At 57.5% G+C, this 22,124-nt stretch overlaps 1 protein-coding gene across 9 annotated transcripts in view; it reads left to right on the forward strand.

The window, feature by feature from the left end:
* GRM4 (glutamate metabotropic receptor 4) overlaps positions 1–22,124 on the forward strand; it is a 151,216-nt gene that overhangs the window by 65,325 nt on the left and 63,767 nt on the right. For all 9 annotated transcript variants that reach the window (XM_019456805.2, XM_019456799.2, XM_053905127.1 and 6 more), the window contains 3 exons: positions 13,760–13,895; positions 16,883–17,037; positions 19,246–19,386. In XM_019456805.2, the coding sequence (XP_019312350.2) occupies positions 13,760–13,895; positions 16,883–17,037; positions 19,246–19,386 (432 nt within the window). The remainder of the gene's footprint in view (positions 1–13,759; positions 13,896–16,882; positions 17,038–19,245; positions 19,387–22,124) is intronic.

Below are 22,124 nucleotides of genomic sequence, written 5' to 3' on the forward strand. Positions count from 1 at the left end.
TGTAGACAGAATGATCATATGGATATTCTATGCAAATTCTCATTTTTAATGAGCCAGAAGGAAAGCTAACGACCATTTGGTAGACATCTTGGGACCCAAGGGAGGCTTTGGGATGGGGGGAGGAAGCAGGACAAAGTGACAAGCGAGAGGAGAGGGGAGGGAGGGAGAAGAACAAAGATGGATAGGGACACAGTTGGGGCTGCCGTGGGGGGAATGGGAGGGGTGCCTTGCCTGCCCCATTTTACAGATAGGGAAATGGGCTTAGAGAGAGGAGGCAACTTGCCAGTCACCCCAGAAGGTGGGAGAGAGAGGTAGAAAGGCAGAAGAGAGGGGGAAGATCAGCTGGAGAAAGGAAAGGGGGAGGCAGCCAGACCGAAGCTCTGGCTCATGGGACTTGGTTTCTTTATCCGTAAAATGGTCACCTAAGCCATGGGTTGATTGGGAGGAATTAATGAGAGAATGTGTGAGCACTGCATGAACTTGAGGGCTGTGGAATGGAGGAGTGTGTGTGTGTGCAGGAGAGAGAAGGAGAGAGAGAGAGGGAGGGAGGGAGAGCCCGATTCGGGGCTGGTTCTCACCAACCGTGACATCTGGGCCAAAATCAAGAGTCAGACGCTTAACCGAATGAACCACGCAGGCGCCCCTAGGCCAACTCTTCATTAATTAGTTCATTCTTTCATTCCTCAGCATCTGTTATCTACTTCGTAGATGGCTATCAGCTCCGTGAGGGCAGGACTCTGGTTTGTCCTATGAATAGCTGTACCCACAGTGTCAAGGACAGTGCCTGGTACTGGGGGGGGGTGGTGTGTGGGTAGGTGCTTCATAAGTTGTTGCTGAATCAGTGAATGCTCGAGTCTGGCAGTGGCCATCTCCCATAATTTTCATTCACTGTGCTAAGCGCAGTGATTGAGATGTTGGGATCGTTAAGGGCGCCCAAGGGAGAAGGAGCCTGGGGATACCCACGAAGGCTTTCTGGAGGAGTGGGCCATGTGCTGAACCCTTAAGAGTGGACAGGTGCTGACTTGAAGGAGGAGTCTGGGGAGGGGAGTTGGGCACAAAGGCAGAGGAACAGTCTGAGCAAAAGCAGGAAGAGAGGGACACTTTGGTGTGTGTTGGCAACTGTAGGTGCTGTTGGAGGTAGGGAGAGGTGGATGATGAGGGTGCAGGGCCTCAGGACTTGGACTTGGCCCTGAGAGAGGTGAGAGCCACTGAGGGAAGGGAGTGGTGGAGTGGGATTGGAGTTTTGGTGGAGAGTTAGGGGGCCGGGCTGGGCTGTGTAGGTGTGGGACTCTGGTCTGGTAAGACGGTGTTGATGGAAGTCGGGGTGCACAGTGGGTTAGAGCTGAGGGGTCAGCTGGCTGCTTCCGGGTGAAGCCAGACCTGCCCCCGGGAGCGCTGAGCCAGCCTGGAGAGGGGCCGGGGCAGCATGTGTGTGAGTAGCACATGCTGGGCTGCCTTGGGCCGATCACGGCCCTTCTCTGGGCCCTGGTTTCAGTCAGAAAGGAGTGCTGCCTCCCCCAGTTCTGGTGTGCAGGATGAGGGTCAGCTGAGTATCTGTTTCCAGCTCCCTTGCTCCAGGATGCCCTCCGGAGACCCACTCAAGGCTGTTCCCAGGGTTTAGGCCTGGAGCCCCTGTCCGGGTCTCTGTCTCTGTGCTCCTAGCTGTGGCCCAACAGTGTTGGGAGAGCCTGGGGAAGCTTGTTGGGGTTAGGTGAGCACCGGGCATCTCAGGGCCCACATCTGGACCTCAGCCCCAGACCTTTGTCCATCATTTCCTACTCACCTGAGTCCTGGGCAGCCCATTACCTCCAGAAAGCCTCTCATGGCGTGCTGGGTCAGGCTGGTGTCCGCCGCTGTCCTCACTGCTGTCCTTGCCACCGTCCTCTGCCAATGCCAGTTAATGAAGCACGCGCACATTCACCGTCTGGGTCCTCCCTCCCTGGCGTGGGTCAACAGCCCCATTTTCTGGCCGAGGTAGCTGAGGCCCAGTGGGGTGAGGGGATTGCCTGCATAGATGGGTGCCGGGGCTGGGCCCCCCGTTTGCTGCGTGCTCTGCTCTTGTGCCACCTCTCCCCCTGGCCTGGCCTGAAGAGGAGGGGGCGAGGACTGGCGCGAGAAAGGGTCCGGGAGGACTTCATTACCCAGTGCCTGCTTGTGGCGGGGGTGGGGGGGGGGCGGGTGCTGAGCCCGCCGCCGGCGGGGAGACATGCTTGGCCTGCCTGGGTAATTACATCTCAACATTTCATTTTGCTTGTCAGTTTCCACTTCCTGGGGATGTGGGCTCCTAAATATTTCATCCCGGCCTGCAGCTGCCTGTTCCTCCCTGGCCAAACCACAGGCCCAGCGGCCGGCCCCCAACCCCGGCCCCTCCCTGCCCAACTGAGCTTTGTCAGTTCCTGCTATGGGGTAGAGCTGGCCAGAGGTCAGATTCTTCACGCCCCTGCCCCATGCAGGGTCCCCGCCACCAGCCCATCACTGGCCCCTCTCCTCAAGGGGTCAGGGGTGTAGAGGCCAGGCAGACCACACTGCTGGCAGTTAGGCTCAGTTCAGCCGATGTTGATTAGCACCTACTGTGTGCCTGGCACTCCGCTGGAAACTGGGGAGTTAGAAACGAGAAAGACACGGTCTTCGTATAAATGGGCTTATGGACTGATGGAGGAAGCCGACAATCACATTATAATAGCAAACACTTACTGAGTGCTTCTGTGCCAGGCCGTGCGCAGAGCGCCTTACATGTATTAGGCCCAGAGAGGGAAGTAACGTGTCCAAAGTCACGCAGCTAAGAAGTGGCTGGGAGCCCTCACGCCTCAAAGCACGAGAGCTACAAAATGGGTCACAGCACAGGCAAAGGATGGCACGTGCCTGTGGAGAGGGTGTAACGAGAGCCCAAGTAGACAGTGATGAGTTCCGGCTGGGGCAGAGATCTGGGAGGTTTCCAAGGGGAAGAGGAGGAGAAAATGAGCCCCTGTGGGGTGTTGGGCGGATAAAGAGCAGGAAGGGTATTTCTGGCAAAGGGACTAGCAGAGGCTGAGGGTGGGAAAGGCTGAGTTGCGTTGGAGAAAGAGGTCCTCTTGTGGTAGAGTGTGGAGTTTGAGGCTGAGGAAGCGGGTGTCAAGGGACCCGGGGGTCCTGTTGTGTGAGGGGCCCCTCGGCAGAGGACTCTGAGCTCACACTCGGTGATCCTGTGTCCGGCTGCCCCCTGACTTGCTGTGTGAGCCTTGGGCAGACTCTTACCTACTCTGGGCCAAATCTGAGAAATGGGTGGGGATTCCCTCAATCAAAGGATGCCGGCATGGCCACTGAGAGTGGGGGGAAGGCGGGGCCTGAGGACTGGGTTAGGGCAGGGGTCTCCTGCGGCGGGGGGGCGGGGGGGGGGGACAGTGGGCGGGGACAGGTAGGAACCAGCCATCTCTCTGTGCCTTGCACCCCGTCGCCACCACCTGCCTCCAAACCTCTTTGCTTCCTTTTTTATTTATTTTTTTCTGCCTTTCTCGCTTCAAAGGTGTTTTGCCTAAATGGGTTTGTGTTAAGATATTAGGTCGATCACTCAGCAAATTTCCCTCTGCTCAGAGCTGAGCACCATGAATAATGCAGCTCTGAACAACGCTGCCACTGCCCAGCGGCCTCTGGGGAGGGGACAGCCACGCTCGGCTCAGAGGCACTGAGCCCCACAGCTGCCTTGATTAGTCCCCCCCGGACCTGCCCCTCCCCTCCCCCACCTGTCCCCTCCGAGGCCCGGCCTGTCCACAGGTTATCCCGGCAATTTTCACAATGACCCTGCGTGTCTGGGGTGGGGGTAATGCCATCCTGTTTTACAGATGCAGAAATGGATGTTCAGAGAGGTTGGGCAAAGTAGCTTTTATCACGAAGCAAGTAGCTGGTTGAAATGGGACATGGGCCCTGCTGTGCCCAGACTCAGCCTCCTGTGTCACACCAGACCAGCTCTCTGATGCCCGTGTCCCCTGCACCCCCAGAGCCAGCCCGGTTCTCCACACGGGCAGGGCTGGATGAGAGTGGAGGCAGAGGGAGAGGGTTTCAGAAGAAACATAGGATTTGCCTCACTGGAGGGGCCACTGAAGCTGCTTGGTGAGTTGCCATGAGTGCATGTGTGTGTGTAGGGGGGTGGCTGGGAGTGGTGGCAGGGGCTGAGATTGTTCAGGAAAGGAAGCATGTATCTTCTGCCCTGGACAGTCCCTGGGCTTCTAAGCTTTGGTCGTGGGTTCTTCCCAGCACCCTGTGTCCGGGGACAGTTCTTGCTTTATCACGGTGCCCCTGGTCCCCAGGGCTTCGCTCACTAGCCCTGGGTCCTGGCCCAAGCTGGGTGATGAGGTCTCTGCCTTCCCTGCTCCTGCCCTCCTCCTGGGGCAGCCCCTACCCCCACTGGCCTCACCGACTCCCCGGAGGCATTGGCTCCAGGAGGAAGATGCAGGCCTTCACAAACTCCATTGCATTTGAGCCTCCCTCCTACTCCACCGGGTACAGTTTCTTTAAGTCCTTTCCCATTTTGCAGATGGAAAGTCTGATGCTCAGAGAGGCTGAGTAACTTGTCCAAAGTCACACAGTGAGTAAGCCGTGGAGCCTGCATCCTTTGCCTCGAGCTGGAGGGGCGGAGGAAGCTGAATGCAGGTGCAGTGTTCATCCTTTGCACAAACCTTGGGGGTACATTAAGGAGGCACCTCCAGGCGGGATACTGGATGACTGTCTTATCCTCATTGTCCCTTGGTACCTGGTCCCTTTCTGGCTCCAGCCAAATATCTCACAGTGGGGCCACTACCTCCCTAGGGCTGGAGTTATCCTGGCCACAGTGGGGAGGGTAGATACTCTATTTCATGCCCTTCTCTACTGGCCCTGCTGTCTTCCAGAATCGGAGGACCTGCCAGTTTGCATGGCTATCTTATACTTTTCTTCCCTCCTTCTCCTCCTCCTCCTCCTTCTTCTTCTAATGTCAACTCTACCCCCAGTGTGGGACTTGAACTCACGACCCCAAGATCAAGAGTCTCATGCTCTACCAACTGAGCCAGCCAGGTGCCCCTTTGCTTGTTCTTTTTTTGCCTGTGTCTTTCCTAAGCGCCCATAGCGAGGAACTTGCATTTAGGTGGAGAAATAAAATCTCAAGACAAGGCAGGACTGAAAGAGATGTCCAGGTGTGTGTGAGGTGTGTGCATGGAGCTCACGAGTGAATCCTACAAGGGCAGATGCTGTGCACAGCTTGTCTTTGTAGCCTGGCATGAAGTAGGTTCCAGGCACAGAGTGGGTGCCCAGTGCCTGTGCGCACAGATGTCTGGGCGCTCGGCCTGACCAGGTGGTGGCTCAGAGGGGAGGTCACAGTGGGCCGCAGGGGTCAGGAGCTCCCAGAGGAGCTAGAAGGGTTTGTGCAGGTACAGGTGCTCACCTTGGACTCCTGCAGAGCCTCTGCCCCTACATCCGTGTTGGTGGCTCCTGCCCCCCTGTCCCTTCCGTCCCCGTCAGTCGGGCACTCAGTGGCTCGTTCATCCGGCAAGCATGAATCAGTGCCTGTCTCCCGAGCAGGTACGGCATGACTGCGGGACCCCTTGGGGCTCTGACTAGAGATGCAGGTAACCAAGGCCCAGTGAGGGAAGGGCTGCAAGGGTGGGAGCCCCCTGGCTGAGGGAGCAGAGGCCTGTGGGGGCAGCAGTTGTGGTCGGATGGCAGATTCTGGTAGGGACCTGAGTAAGGCTGGATGTTGCAGATCTGAGGAGGAGGTGAGACCTCAAGTCTCTGTCTCTGTCTCTGTCTCTCTCTCTCTCTCACACACACACACACACCCACACACGCATGCATGGAGCCACCGAGGGTTGTAGGGAAGGAGCCATGTGTCAGATGGAGGCTAGAGTGGAGGCTAGAGGGTGGGGAGTAGGTCTGGGAACAGGAGCAGAAAGAGACAGTGGCCGTGAACCCGGCCTGAGCTGCCACCCCCCCCCCCCAGAGGCCTCGAGCCCCCTGTGGAGCCCCAGGCCCAGCTGAAGCCAGAGCTGGTCAGACTGGGCCCAGTGCGGGCCCACCCCTCACCGTCTCCCACAGCCCTACTCACCCTGGAACAGCCACGGGCCAGGGGCCTTCTCCCAGGGCCTGGGCATCTTCCTGACCTCAAAACACCCTCCAGTCCCGGCTCTGCTGCCTGAAAACAAAAGTAGCTCTGGATTCATCACTGACCCTCTGAGTACCTTCCTTTCCTGAAAGCGCATTTGGGGAGAGGGCCTGGCTCTTGGAGTGGGAGGAAGGAGAGCAGGGCCACGCGCGCGTGCGTGTGGGTGTCCGTATGGTTCGGGGTGACTCCCAGCCTCCCTCATGCCTTCCCCCACCTCCCTCTCTGCTAGGAACCTCCAGGAACCTGGGGGCCCCCCTCAGGTTGTGCAACTCCCCCCACCTTTCTCTCCATGTTGCAATTTGCTGCCTTCACATTTTGCCATAATGTAGATTTTTCCACTTGATTTCCCAGGATTTGTCTTTTCATTGTTTTTCTCTCTTTTTAAATTTAAAAGGGGGGGAAAAAAGCAAGGAAAAGAGAAAGGGAAAGAGAAAGAGGAGAGGAGCTCATGTCTGTGCTGGCCTCCTGCAGCGGCCAGCTTGTACCGTGAGGGGAAGGGTGGGTTCAGCCGTGGGGAAATTTCTCCTCCCTAGTCTGGAGCCCAGCCCCCCAGTGCTGTTTAGGCCAAGTGGACATCCTGGGTTGCAGAGTGTGATCCCAGGGCTCTGGGCGCTAGAGAAAGACAGAGTGGATGTGGAGTCCTCCCAGGACAGGGAGTGCTATGGACTGGGGTGCCCCATCCTGGCCACTCTGCCCACCCCTCTGCCTGTGTGCTGGCCGCTTAGCTCCTTTCTCAGGGCCTGGTGAGGGAGGGAATGAGATTTGGAGGACGAGACAGATGCCCAAGCCTGGAGGATGTGGCTGAGGCCTCTGGGGAGGAACCAGGGAGCCTAGGTCCCCTGACTGCCCCACCTCGTGGGCTTGGGGGAAAGCAGGCTGCCTTGGTGGGAGGGCCTTTGCTCTCTGCTTGCCCTGGCTTCCAGGGTGGGCCCAGCCCATAAGTGGGGGTGCTGCAGAGGGAGGAGATCTGGGGGTTGCTTGGGGGGTGGCAGGATCGCGGAGATGCTTATTCAGACAGGTCGAGTGGGGAGAGCCATGTGGCAGGGGACAGGGAGGTGTGGGGAGGAGGAAAAAGTGGGCACAGGTGCAGTGTGTGTGAACCTAAGTCCACGGGGGCATTAGGGAGACCTTTCCAGGCAGGAAATCCGGCTGGCTGACTCCCCCTGGGCATCCCTTAGTGCCCGTGGCTTTCCACGTCCCCAGCCTCAAACAAGCGCGTACAACCCCAGGCAGTGGAGGACAGAGAAATGAGGTCATTTCAACAGCGAGCTCTCACTTGAGGATGGGATCTACAAGTCCAAAGTGTTTTGAGTTCCTGGCTGTCAGGCAAGGCAGCAGCTCCTAGGGAAAAGTCAAAGCAGAGTCCAAATCTGTGCCTCTTAAGCTGCACGGCCTGGCCTGAACTTCCCCGTCCTCTAGGTCAAAACCGGGCGGAATGAGGGGATGCGGCCCCCACTTCCCGCCCTCACATCACCCTACTTACTCGTCTCTTCCTCTGCCCTGCCTCTGAGATGTTTTCTGCCACTGTGAGTGGGCTGTATGAGGGTGGGGGGCTCTGTCCTCCTCACGGCTGTATCCTAGCCTCGAAAACCTCCCCGGTACCTAACAAGCTCGGTAAACATCTGTAGACTCAGTGAAGGGAAAATCGTGGTAGCATGTGGGCACAGTGTGTTGTTGAACGCAGCGTGAAGCGTGGACGAGCCGGCAGCGGGCCTGGCACCGGTGGGCCTTCTGCCATGTGCTCCTGCTGGCCAGGAGGGCTGGTCCTTTCGCATTTTCCCTCGGGCTCATTGCTGTCTTTGCTGGTCTTGCTTTCTTTCCCAGCTAGACTGAGCTCCAAGGTAGGGAGTTTACTTGTTATCACTTCTCAACATCTGATTGTGCCAGGAACGGAGCGGGGCAATTCTCGAGTGAATGCATGCATGCATGAATGAATGCGGATGGATGGATGAGTGAATGAACAAACAAACAAATGCACAGGCCCGGCCTCGCCCTTGGGGAGTGTAGTTGGAGGCAGACACCAACACAGATACCTTGGCTGGGCCTGGAGAACACCGGGAAAGGTCACCAGGCCGCAAATGGAAAGGGCTCAGAGACCACAAAATACAACAGGCAACTGATATCAAGTTTTGCTAGTGGAGTCTCTATGTCACATTCAAGTCGGGGCAGGTGCCTGGAGCCCGGGGGAGTCACGGGGGACAGCTGGCCAGCTCATGGCCTGTTCTCAGGGGAAGAGCGGATTTCGGGAGCCAGAAGGCTGGCAGGAGAAGGGCGGTCCCAGACAGGCACCCCCCACCCCTCCCCTCCGGTGCACTGTGGATGCCACTGGGCTGCGAGTGCTGAGCAGCTCCATTTCACAGATGAAATAGGGAGGCTGGGGTGTGCCCTGGCATGTTCTCCATCAGGCTGCACATGTGAGGACTGGAACGCCCTCACTGCCACTTGTGCCTGGAAGGTTTGTCTTGCTTGGGTCCTGGGGTCCACGTTTACCAAGCACGCGACGAATCTAGCAGACAGAAGCTCCTGCCTTCACACAGCTTTTGCTCAGAGGTACGTGCGTCTCCATACAGACCGCATCTTGTTTTATTATATGCGGTCTTTAAATCCCTCACAAATGGGACAGATCAGGTTGCGATTTGCCTTTTCGAGCGACTTTGTGTCCTCCCAGGATTTTGTTGGGCCGACACACGAGAGCTGTTTTCTTTCCATTGGGCAAACACCCATTTCTCCGATCTTCTGTTGTAAAATATTTAGGTCATTTCCGTTTGTTTGCTATTGCGAACGGCGCTGTGGTACATGTCTGGCCGGCTCCCCGTCCCCATGTGTGCGTTTCTGGGGAGGAACGCAGAAGGGGGCGGGCTGGCTTGTAGGCAATCCGCACACTTCACTTTACCGGATGTCGCCCTGTGGTCTCCAAAGTGTTCCTTGGACACTCCCTCGTGGAACTGTCCAGCTTTCTCAGACTAGAGGCAGGGCCTGGAGGGACGGGACCAAGGACAAGTCCGTTTTGGCAGGTGGGACGGCATAGGACGAGGGGAAGGTGTGGAGATAGGGCAGGCTCTGTGCTACCTTAGCTGGGGGTGTGCTGGGCACTCACTGCAGGAGGGAGCTTGGAGGGGTGAGGGGGCTGGCGGGGGCCCAGGGAGGTGAGGGGATGCCTCAGCCTTCACTGTGGGTTTAGTCTGGGCTGTTACGCTGTGACAAAGCAGGCGGGAAGCAGTGAGAGGGCTGGCCTGGGTTTTAACCCCCTTGGTGCAGTGGTGAGAGCCTCATCGGGAGGTGGGGTCTGCCCCAGCTGCTGTGTGCCCCCGGGCAAAGCGCTGCTCCTCTCTGGCCTCATCCTCCTCGCTCCCTGTCCAGCTTGGGCCAGGAGGTCTCTGAGGTCCCCACGCCCGCATGTGCTCAGATGTTCTTGGCAAGTGCTTGTGGCTTCCTGCCCCTGGCCCTGTGAGCGGAGGCACTGACTTGGCGGGCATCGGAGCCTGTAGCTGGCAGCTGGGGTGCTTGCCGGGGGCTGGGAGGTTGTGGTGTGGAGTGAGGGGCTTGCCAAGGGGGGCTTAAGGGGCCATACCCAGATTCCTGCGTGTCCCCTTCCTTCTTATGATCCTGCGCCTGGAGTCTGGGAGAGGTAGGAGGCTCCAGCCTCTGATCAGAGAGTGTTTTTTGCCACTTAGGTTTAATTCAATTATATGTGCTCTCCGTATGGACCCTTGGATTATTACTTTATCCATTGAGAGAGGCCATGGGGAGAGGAGCAGGGGGTGCAGACAAGTGCACCGTCCCTGATAGAGAGGTTTGAAGAGGGCATCCCAGGGAGCGTTGGCCATGGTCCCCATGGTGATGGTGATGGAGCTGCAGCTTCGGGGACAGCACAGGGGACAGAGGGGACAGAGGGCTGGCGGGCTTGGTGTCTGACTTGGAGTCTTTCTGGGGCCGGGGAGGGGTGGCAGGAGGTAGGGGTCAACAGAGACCCAGTGACCCAGGCCTTTTCTTTCTCAGCCTAAGAGAGGGTTTGGACACAGACCCAGATTGCAGTCCCACTTACTGGCCGTGTCAGCTCCGTCAGCTACCTAGCACCTCCGAGCCTCAGTCCTCCTCTGTAAGATGGGGCTATGAGCACCCGCCCCAGGGTGTATGAGGACTCGTTGCGCGCCAGGCCTGCAGTGCGTGTTTCAGTAAATGCTGGTCCCTCTGAGGCTACTCTGGTCCTCGGTGCCACTCACTACTGACAGCTTGCGTCATGTCAGCAGAGCCCCTGGTGAGCCAGCCACTTAATCCCCCATTCGGGGGTCCCTGGAGCAGCCGTGCTGACAATTGGGCAGCCACGCAAAGGGACCCTGTGGGTACTTGGTTTCTCACCTTGGGACAGTGACACCAGAGGGCGCTTACTCCAGAGCAGGCAGTGTGCTCAGACATGCCCATGTCTGTGGCCCGCAGGATGTACCCTTGACCTTGTACCCCAACCCATTGTCCATGTGGCCCAAGCCATGACACGTCGGACTGGCGGAAGGGGTGGTTGCCGGAGACAGATGGCTTGCGTTTCAACCCCTACCTCACCACTGACTGTCTGTGTGACCTCGGGAAGCCACTTAACCTCTCTGTGCTTCAGTTTCTTCATCTAGAAATTGGCGATGTGCCGACGACACCCCAGATGAATGAATCCTTGTAAAATTTGCCGAATAATATTCACCGTGCGTCAGACGCTTCATAAATGTTCACGATTGTTGTTGAGCTCTGTGTAACCCCCCAAACTTCCCCTCCAATCCCCTCCCTCCCTTGGGGTTGTAAGAGTATCCTGCTCAGACCATACTCCCATCTCAGGCACCTTGTGGCTCACGTTCTAGCTGACGGAGCTGTGGTCACTTAATTCTTCTCTCACCAGCAAAATGAAGCGTGCAAGATACGCCCTGGGGTGTCAGGTAGGACCATCCCATGGATCCTCCTGGGGGAGGGGGGGCATGGCCCAGAAAGACCACCTAATCTGTGAGTTCCTCCCTGTTTGAGAACAATTCGCTCCCATTCCCTGCTTCCCTCCCTTCTGCCCTGACCCTCCTCCTCCCTCCTGGAGCCAGGTGGCTCTTTCTTACCCCCCCGTCCAGCCGCCTCCCCTTGTCCATCTGTCTCTCCAGATGGGGGGGAAATGTCACAATTGGCCCACTTTCTAACTGGAAAGGAACCATATGGAGGGTTTAGCTGGGAGCAGAGGGTCTACCCAGCCGCCATTAGTGCGGGGCCAGCGCTGTGGGCAGCAGATTGGCTCCCTTTGGCTCTCTCTGCAGGACCCGGGACTGGAGGGACCAGTCCTACCCAGGCACCCTCCCTCCTTCTCTCCTCCTCTCTCTTTCCCATGAGCTCTGATGACCATGGTCTTCTGTAGCGCTTGGGATTTCTTTGGTGCCTAAGGAGAGACCTGAGGAGCTCCGCCAGCCCCAAAGAGGCAGAAAGTAAGGGAGGCGGGTTCTGGTCAGTGGGTAGGGGCAGAGGGCTGCTTTGCCTGCTGCGGAGAACCAGGGGGTCTACTTCCTGGGGACAGGGATGTGAGAGTGCCCGTGTGTCGTGTGGCCCCAGGCCTGGCAGGTGCCTGGCGCAGAGCAACCCCTCTTGTAGTGAGGGTACCTTGTTTCTCCCCAGAGTGTCCCACATCTGACTGCTTACGCCTCCTCCCTCAGACTCAGCTCAGGGTCACTGCCTTTGGGCAGCCCTTCCTGCTTGCCACCTCCCTCCCTGCCCAAGGGTAGAAGCCCTTCCTGGGTGGTGGGGCTTGGGTTTTGATACTTTTCCTGGTGGGGTAGAGTGTGTGTCCCAGGACTGTGGGCCCCTCGCAGCACAGGCCCCCACACAGAGGTGCGTGGAACCTGTGCAGAAGCATCAGGTGGCCTCGGCATGGGCAGAGAGGCCATTTGGAAGCCCAAGGGTAGCAGCAGCCGGGTGCCCAACCAAGGTAGATGGTTTGAGGCATTGCTGGGTCCCCAAGGGATCCTGTTTGGGGTGGAGCTGGGCTGAGACCCTTGAGCAGAACCCAGAGGAGGCCGACAGTCTTCGATAAAGGATCTGCTTCATTAAGAATAACCCCCCCCACTTTTCTATCCGCCGAGCCCTGACTCTGCCACCCGGGGCCCTGGGGTTCTTAATCCCTGGGGGCTCCCCTGCTCTGTATCCCAGTAGGGGCAGGGAACCGTGTGGCCCTGGGCAAGCTACTTCTTTTCTCTGAGCCTTAGGTTCCTCGTCTGTCAGGTGCCGTTGATAACAGAAACAGTGGTCCACAAGTGCTTTTGTGCCAGCTCAGGTGGGATTTGGATGCATGAATGACACCTGTCTCCCGCCAGCCCTGGAGAGACATGTCTAAGGCTGGGGACTGGCTGGGGAAATCTAAAGTGCTCCCAGGGTTTCTGTGAGCCTCACAGATTCTGTGAACCTGGCCCTCAGATTGACGCTGCCTCCCGGATGCTCCCGCAGGCATGGGGCTGGGCTTCTTGTAGGGGAATGAGCTCAGGAGATAGGCAGGCCTTGGCGTCCTGTCTCCCCCACGCCCCCCCCCACCCCCACCCAGGACCCAGGCAGGCAGGCAGTGGGCCAGGGAAGGAGAGACAGGGGGGCTCCCAAAGACTCCCTGACCCCTTCCGAGCTCCTCCTGAAGCACTCTGTTAGAATGGCTCTTGAACTCCCAGCTGGGAATTTGCTCACGAATAAGATGGGGAGAGGCACCCTGCAGGGCCAAGGAGTGGAGTGGGAGCTGGGGAGCCTACCTACGGAGGAGTCTGTGAGTGCCCGGAGAGGAGCTTGGGAAGACCTGGATGGCCAGCCGGCCCGGGATGTGCCCGGGATGTACCTGGTTGTCCCGGCTCGTACATACGCAGGATGTACGGGTACGAGCCAGCAGCCACACGGTGCTCTTGCCGAGGGGGCCTGTTGATAATATGTGCACTAACTCACTTAGCTTTGTAACAACCCTGTAAAGTAAGTAGTAGTAGTGTCTTCACTTTGTAGATGATGTATTTGAGGCACAGAGAGGTTCAGTAACCACCCTGACGTCACACAGTAAGTAGTAACTAGCAGAGCTGAGGTTGACACCTAGGCGGCCCAGCTCCTCAACACTGCTGTATCGTCTCTTGCTAGCAGCCTGTTTATATATGGGGGAACTGAGGCACAGAGAACTTAAGTGACATGTCCAGGGTCATCCAGCTGGTGAGTGGTGGAACCGAACTTTGTAGTGTGGCCATTGTAAAAAAAATTTTTAACACTGTATTTTTTGAAAGAGCACTAGTGGGGGAGGGGCAGACACACACACACACACACACACACACACACACACACACAGAATCTGAAGCAGGCTCTAGGCTCTGAGCTGTCAGCACAGAGCCGGCTGCAGGGCTCGAACCTGTGAACCGGGAGATGATGACCTGAGCCACAGTCAGACGCTTAACCAACTGAACCACCCAGGTCCCCTGTACTGTGGCTGTTCTAACCACACAGCCTGTGCCTAGAAATCAGGACTTTGGAGTTAGGGGTCCAGCTGGGGGACCAAGGGCAGCCCCTGGCCTCCGTCTCCTGGAGTGAGTGTGTGTCCGAGGGGGTGGGGTGAAGAAGGGACAGACCTATGCTGCCTTGCCCCCCCTCCCCCACCCAGGCTGACTGGTGCCCTTCCCACAGGGGGCGTGTGCATTGCTCAGTCGGTGAAGATACCACGGGAGCCCAAGCCTGGGGAATTTGACAAGATCATCCGGCGCCTCCTGGAGACCTCAAATGCCAGGGCGGTCGTCATCTTTGCCAATGAGGATGACATCAGGTGAGGGCAGGTGGCCGCGGGGTGGGGGTCGGGAGCCAGTCATGGGGAGAGCGGCAGGTCCTGCTAGAGACCTTGCTAGACAAGCCTGATCCCACCTAGGATCCGGAGAGGGGGGGTGGGTAAGTGTGTGAGCTGGGAGACCCCTCAGGCTGGGGCGCAGGCTACCGCTAATGGGTACCCCTCCCGCCTCCCCTACTCTGTTTCCTACATCAGTTCTGCCAACTGGGGTAAGCCGGTACTTTAACAGAGGAGTTAAGGTCCTGGGCTTTGAGCCAAAGCACTTAGGTTCTAATCCTGCTCTCCCTTCTCCTAGCAGTGTGACCTGAGGCAAACTTCTCAACCTCTCTGTGCCTCTTTATTGCTTAAAAAAAGGTGGGGGGTTAATGATGCCTGCCTGAGGTTTGAGAACTGAATGCAAGAATGTACATAAAGGGCTTAGAGCAGAGTCCTGCCTAGCAGGTGCCAGTGTGTGGGGAGCCCCTGCCTCCTTTCCTGGACAAAGCTTGGAGCAGTGGGAAGAGGCCTGGGCTGCGGTTCTAGTCCTGCTTGGGTACACACTCACCCCTGAGCCTCAGTCCCCTCACTGAGCATTTGCAGAGGAAATGGGTGGGCTTTGGGTGCGAGGACCACACAGTATAAATGCTGGGTCAGCTCACCTGTCTGCACGTCTGCCTCTCGTCCTGAGTCAGAATCTCGGGAGCACTTCAAAGATGACCCCTGAGTATCCACCCCTATTAACCCACTTCCCTTCTTCCTGCCTTTCCCCCTGCTACTACCTCTCAGACTGATATCAAGGCCAAGGGGGGGGCCAGACCTCCGCGATTCTCCTGAGGGGGAGAGACACAAGCTCTGAGCTCGGGGAGCCCCAGTCTGGGGAGGGGAGACACAGCCCTGCCCTCAGGGAGCCTCAGCCTGAGGGGGAGACGCAGCTCAGAGTCTGGTGGGGGAGGCATGGCCCTGCATTTGTAGAGGAGGATGAGACGGTAGGAGTGATTCTCCCCAGACCTCCTCCCTCAGATAGCTGGCCTGAGGCGTCATAGCGTGCTGTGCCCTCAGGCCTCCCCTGCCCTCCAGCCCGGCCAAGGCCCCCTGTCCACCCCTGCCCCCATGCGCCTCCTACCCTGTTGCTACCCAGTGTCCATCTGGGTCCTGTTCCCTCCGACACTTTCCCCACTCGGTAAGGACCCCATCCTGGACTCCTGAGTTGCAGCAAAACAGACTTCCCCCAGGAGTCACTGCCAGGTCCCTGCAAGGAAGGAGGGGGAAGTTCTGGAAGATCATTAAGGCCTCAAAAGCCAAAAGACCAGCTCTAAGGGGGAGGTATCTCAGGCAGTGAAAGGCTGGGAAGGGGGAGTCAGGCTGCTGAGCCCGGAAGTTGCTCCTGCCCCCCTCAAGGCTTGAAAGCCTTGAAAGGCTTGAAAGCCCCTTAAATTCTGCCCCAGGACATTCCTGTTACCCACAGGTCTGCCAGCTCCTGGGGCAGGAGGGCCCCTTCAGAGGTCCTTTGCCTCACTTAAATCACTGGTCCCTGCATTCCTGTCCCCGCCCCCACCCCAAAGCCTGGCGCTCAGATCCCATACCCCACCCAGGGGTGCACCCCGCTCTAGGCCCCCTGCTTAGCTCAGATGGACCCATGTGCTGGGAGGGAGAGATGAAGGCACTGGGCCATGTATCCCACAGAGGGGAGGGCTGACTCCAGAAGGACCGGTAGCAGGAAGTGTGGGGTGGGGGGTGCAGAGGCATTTCTGGAAATCCACATGTATTTTCAGAAGCAAACAGAAGTAAAAATAAACCCAGGTGACTTTGCAGGGATGGAGGCCTGGGAGCTCTGGTCATCTCTGGCTGGCCAAATGCAAGTGGGTATTAATAGGGCTGTGGGTGTGGCTTCTGAGCAGCCCCCACCCCCCGCTAGATTAATGTGCCCTGGCGGGTGGGGGGCTGCAGCAAATTTGGGGGACCGGGAATATCGAGAGTTGGGAGATGCTGAAGGAGGGAAGGTATGGGCTCTGTGGCCTGGAAACATGTTTGTCCCTGGCAGCCCCAGGCTGTCCCACCCCAGCTGGCTGCCTCCTGCACAGGCCCAGCAGCCACTCTCAAGCCCTGGTGGCTGTGTCCCCGTTTCCAGCATCATAGCCTCTTACTTGCTGTGCAATCCCGAGCAAGTTGCTTGCCTCCTCTGTTCTCCAGTCTCCCCGTCCCACCCACCCCCCCCCCGCCCCCCATGGGAAGCACTGGGTTGGGGGAATTCTTCCCAGTCCTTCTTGGTTTTCTCATCCCTGAGCATCTCCTGTGGGCTGTGCCCTGTGCTGGGCTCTAGGGTCCCTGATTTGATTACGACCAATGTCACAGTAGGACTGTGACACCCTCCATCCAGGAGGGTGTGGAAAGCAGCTCTTTGGAGGCCCTGGGCTTTTGGCACTGGAAGAGGTGGGATGGAGAGGGCTCTGCTGGCAGGGAAGCCCCAAGTGCAGAGGAGTAAGGGTGTAAAGTGTGTGTGTGTGTGTGTGTGTGTGTGTGTGTGTGTGTGTGTCTGTGTGTGTGTGTGTGTGTATGTGTGTGTCGCATGTGCACACATATACATGTGAAAAGGATCCAAGAGATGTGGTCGTGGGATTAGGGCCAGGTGACACGAACCCGAGAAGATCCAGGCTGGGTAGATGTAGTTCCAGGGGCCTGAGTCAGATACGGGGCACGTACGGTGCAGGGACAGACGTGGCCCTGGGGGCAGGAGTGGGTCTGGGGGAGCATGCTAGGCCTGTGGGCAGGGGTGGGCCCAAGGGACAGGCAGGGGCTACAGGAACAGGTATGGATTGAGAGGGGGGCGGCCATGGGCCTGTAGGCAGGTGTGGGGCAGGGGGAACGATGGGCCTGGGGGGACAGGTGTGTGTCTGGGCAGGGTAAGCCAAGGGCCCCCAAGCAGGTGTGGCCAGGGTGGGGCAGTTGCACGGGCAGACACGGCTGGGCTGGGCTGGCGTGTGTTCCCACAGGCATGTGCTGGAGGCAGCACGGAAGGCTAATCAGACAGGCCACTTCTTCTGGATGGGCTCGGACAGCTGGGGCTCCAAGAGCGCACCTGTGCTGCACCTGGAGGAGGTGGCGGAGGGCGCTGTCACCATCCTCCCCAAGAGGATGTCTGTGCGAGGTAGGCCCGGCAGCCGCAGGGGCCGCGTGCCGCCGCTCTTGCCTGCCACCACTGTCGGGGTCATCCCCAGCTGTTCCTCCTTCCGTCCCCCTCCTCCATTCCTCGCCCAATCCTCATCTTCCCGCGTCCCCCCTCTTTCCTCCACCTTGGCCCACACCTTCTTTGTGCTGATGTTCTAGGCTGCGCGGCCTTTCTGGCTACACTCAGCCCCGCTGGGATTCAAATCCAGATTCAGGACCTTTCTTCTCCCTTCTCAGATATTTTTGGGCGTGGGGAACATGGGGCACGTGTGGCACATACAGGAAGCTTATTTATCAAGGACTTTCCTTCATCCCCAAACACTTCTCTCATCTGGGACGAAGAGGCAAGGCCCTCGCCCTGCCTGGGGCAAGTCCTCTGTCAGAAGGGGCTGGGAGCTCCCAGCAGGTGACAAGAAGAGGGTGCTGTGCTGGGGGTGGGGGGGGGGCAGGGTTCTCCCTGCAGGGCTGCCTGGGTCTGGCAAGCCCTGGGTGGTGTTGGGGTTGGGCCTGTCCTGCCCGGCATCCCTTCTTCTTGGGGCAGAACCCACAATTACCCTGGGCAGGGACAGGCTGCCCTGGCCAGAACCTCGCTGTGAGTGAGGCGTGAAGTTCGCATTAATGGCTCAATTTGGCAGGGATCTCACTGTCCTCACCACAGGGGAGGCAGACTCCCAGAGCCTTCTCCCCTGCTCTTGCTTCGTTAAATAGAATGCAGCACTGATGGAGCTGGGAAGGCCTGCAGACATCTGTCTCTACCGAACTTTCCAAGACACCAAGGCCGGAGCATGGGAGGCACTTGCTCAAGGTCACACAGCAGTGTTCTCTCTTTGCCCTGAGGCAGAGGGAGTACAGGCCACAGAAGTTTCCACACTACCCTTCTCAGCCTCGAGCCATAGTAAATACAAAATAACAGTAACTCTGGCTATTGGTAGACATCTCATTTAGTCTTCTCAGCAACCCCACAGGACACTTTTATCCACATTTAGTAAATGAATGCATTAAGGCTCAGAGAGATTAAGTGACATATAGTGGCTATTAAGTCGCATAGCTGGGATTAGAACCCCAGAACTTGCTTGACAAAGTCCCTTTCCTCTCTGGGATATTAGAGAAGACTTTGAGCAGTGGTTCTCACCTGGGGGTGATTTGACCCCCAAACGCCCTTTGGCAATGTCTGGAGACATTTTTGGTTGTCACAACTGGGGGGGGGAGGCGGTGATGCTACGGGCATCGAGTGGGTGGAGTCTAGGGATGCTGTTCACATCCTGCACTGCACAGGACAGTCCCCCACAACAGAGAATGATGGGGCCCCAAGTGTCCAGAGCACCAAGGCTGGGAGGCCCTATCCTAGCCCAGTCCCTCACCAATGTCAGCTTTTCTCCAGCAGCTGGCTCCTACAGCCACTGAGCCTCCACTTGAACCCGGCCCTAGACAGGAAGCTCACCACATGGTGTGGACCCTACTGAACTTCTGGAACTTTTGGCCCACCCCAAAGAGCTCAGTCAACTGGGCACATTACCTGGAACAGTCATCAATACAGAAGGGGCACTGGGAGGAGAGCCGAGGCATTCTTCACCCGCCAGCCTGCCCACCCCGGGGGGGGGGGTGGGGGCTGGTTCTGGGCTTAGAGCTGTGTTGGTGAGTCCTCTTTGGAACATCTGAAGGAGGAAGCCGTGTCTGTCAATGATGGGGCAGTTCTGGACTTGAAGGCAGAAGATCTAGGCCCTGGTCTTGCTGTGTGACCTGGGTCATCCCCTCCCCTCTCTTGTCTGGTCTTTTCAGAACCAGAGAGCTTAGGTGCCCCCAGCTTTGGTCAGCCCCCACCAGACTCTCTGTTCTGATCGCAGGACGCCCAGGTGGCTCCTTCTCACAGAGGCCCGATATTAGCATTCTGGTGGTTAAAAGGCAAAGCACCTCACCGGGCACTTCTCTTCCATAAAGGCAGCAGTTGTAAGATTACACGTGCTCCCCCTGGGACTTAATACAGCTCTTTTCATCTTGAATGAAATGAAAAGCTCCACATTTTGTTTTTTTCCCCGGCCGGGCCCTGGATCAGAGGCTATGCTCTTCCCTTCCTCCCTCCCTCTGCTTGGGGCATCCCTAAATCTCTGGGTAGTGGAGGCGGCAAGGGCTGGGGGCAGGTGGGGAAGGGGGGCGCGAGGCCCTGACGTCTTGGTTGGTTCCCTGCCAGGCTTCGACCGCTACTTCTCCAGCCGCACGCTGGACAACAACCGGCGCAACATCTGGTTTGCCGAGTTCTGGGAGGACAACTTCCATTGCAAGCTCAGCCGCCACGCGCTCAAGAAGGGCAGCCACGTCAAGAAGTGCACCAGTGAGCACGCGCGGGGCGGGGCCAGGCTGGGCCTGGGGGGTGGGGGGTGGGCCTACCGCAGGAGTGGGGCGGGCCGTGGGGGGGGTGGAGCCTGGGGGCGGGGTTTGAGGGGGCGGTTCGGGGCCATTCTGGATGGAGGGCTTGGGTGTGGGAGGGCTCAGAATCCGAGAAACACGAAAATGCTCTCATGCATACTTGATGCTGCTGGGGATGGTGGGGGGAAGGGGCTCCTGGATCTCGGCAGAGTTTCCCTCCGGCCTGTGGCCACCTCGGGGTCCATCTGGATGTCCCTAGGACGAGCCCTCGGGGTCCATCTGGATGTCCCTAGGACGAGCCCACAGAATTGACCCCAGCTGCCCTGTGTGGGAGTCCAGAAGCTCACCGGTGTGAGCATTGTGCAGAAACCTCTTGGTTCCCTCAGCCATTCAACGAACGCCAGTTTGATTCTCAGGGTGTGCCTGGCCCTGTTCTAAGCGCTGTGGATATAGCACCGAATGAAAGAGTCAAAAATCTCTTGGAATTTTTATCCTAATAGGAAAACGTTTAATCGAGATAAATAAATCAACTATAGAATATGTCAGAAAGAAAATGTGCAGTAGAAACAAAACAAAACAAACCAAAAAAAGAGAGATGGCCTTCCTGTAAAGGTAGCATTCGGGCATAGTCCTGAAAAGGATAGGGAATGAGCCCCAGGAGGATGGGACAATGGGTCCGTTTTACAGATTGGAAAAGAGGCTTAGAGAAGGTAAGTAAAGGGACCTGAGTTCTCATAGATGGAGGGTGGTTGAGCAGGATTTGAACTCAGGTCTGAGCTCTAGGCCCTAAGTCCCCTAGGGTAGCCATCATGGTGTGTTCACATTTGTATACATTCAGGTGTGGGTCCTTGTGTGCTCTTGGTCTGGGCAGTCCTGTAGCAGGATCCTGCCTCAGTGACTTTGAGGGGGCTCCGGGTGTCTTCAACATGAGTGGTACCTATGTGAGGATGGTGAAGTCCCTCTTGTACCCTTCTGGGCTATTCTGTGTAGCTTGGGAGGAGGGCCAGATGAGCACAGGGCCACCTGACTGGGTGCAGGGACATGCTGCATGGAATGTTAGGCAGTGGGGAGATCGCCAGGGCTGGGGGAGGAGGAAGCGTGATTAGGTTGGTGGGCAGGTGAGGTGGATGCTGCCCTCTGGTGGCCAGGGCCCTCTGGGAATCAGGAATATTGGCCACTTAGGACCATGGGTATCCCCTGGGGCCCAGCAGGCAAGCTCATGTGCGGGTGTATGTGGCAGTGTGTGTGTGCACACATGGGTGTGTGTGATTGTGTATGTGCATGAGTTGGTATGTCTAAGGGAGAAGGGGTATGTGTGTATTTGTCTTATGTGGGGGCTTATGTTCCTGGATGAGCTAATAACCATAAATACCACTGTGTGTTAAGTATCTGTTGTGTTCCAGATACTTTACAGACATTATCTCATTTCACTCTTAAAACAGCTCTAGGGACTTTTGTGATCCCCGTATTATACAGGATACTATGGGGAGTCAGAGAGGCCAAGCAACTTGCCAAAGGCTGCACAGCAAATGCCTTCATCAGGCAGCAATCACGGAGGAGGTTTAAGAAGTACAAACATGCCTGAGCACAGGAGACTGAACCTTCATGGGTAGGGTGACCGAGCTTCTTGTTCACTCCTTTTCTCCTGGCATAATGTTTGAACACATCCCTTTTACTCTTAAAAGCGCCTAAGTGGCGTTGGAAAATGGTGAGTTCACCCTGATTATAGGTCACCAGGCCTGACTCGAGGATGGGAATAGGTGAGACTGGAGCTGGGGGCAAGATGGGTATCTGGGGCCTCCCGTGTCTAGCCTGCCAAAGGCGAGGGGCTTTCTGGAGTCACCTCTTGGTCTGGGAGGGGCGGGAGGGAGAGGGCCTTGGTCAGCCCCCGTAGGCTCTACCCAGACGCCCAGGTCTCGGGTCAGGATTCGCAAACGTCTCCCGCCGCCGCGCTGGTGAAATGGGGAGAGGGGTACATCTCCGCAGCCCCGAGGGAGATGTTTGGGCTGTAGGAGCAGGTGGAGGAAGGAGGCCTAGAGCAGAATCCAGAAGAGTGTAGAGCTTCCCTGCGAGCCTGAGGCACGCTCTGTGACCTCTCTGGGCCTTTGTTTTCTTATCTGAGAAATGGGATTGATGGTGAACCGGGTCAGAGAGTATCTCGGGGTGGAAGTGACAAAGTATTAATGGAAGCACTTGATGAATTGGGAAATGGTGGCTCTCAGGCCCGACTGTGCATCAGAATCACCTGGGAGCTTTTAAAACTATACCAGCACCACCCCAGACCCCATTACATCAGAACCTGAGGGGTGGGGCCTGGCCTACGGGTTTTGGGAGAGCTCCCCCAGGTGATTTTATGTGTACCTAGGGTTGGGAACCGGGGTGGGGACAGCCTTGTTCACGGTGAATTTCCGTGGGAGCTTTTAAAGCTACCGATGCCTGACTCCCACCCCCAGACATTCTGAGGGAATTGGTTCTGGGTGCAACCTGGGCATCGGGATTTTTTTTAAAAGTCCCCCGGGGGCGCCTGGGTGGCGCAGTCGGTTAAGCGTCCGACTTCGGCCGGGTCACGATCTCACGGTCCGTGAGTTCGAGCCCCGCGTCAGGCTCTGGGCTGATGGCTCGGAGCCTGGAGCCTGTTTCCGATTCTGTGTCTCCCTCTCTCTCTGCCCCTCCCCCGTTCATGCTCTGTCTCTCTCTGTCTCA

This window comes from Panthera pardus, unplaced genomic scaffold (assembly GCF_024362965.1).
Source record: "Panthera pardus isolate Hobbes unplaced genomic scaffold, ASM2436296v1 HiC_scaffold_17, whole genome shotgun sequence".
In the NCBI taxonomy this organism is placed as follows: Eukaryota; Metazoa; Chordata; class Mammalia; order Carnivora; family Felidae; genus Panthera; species Panthera pardus.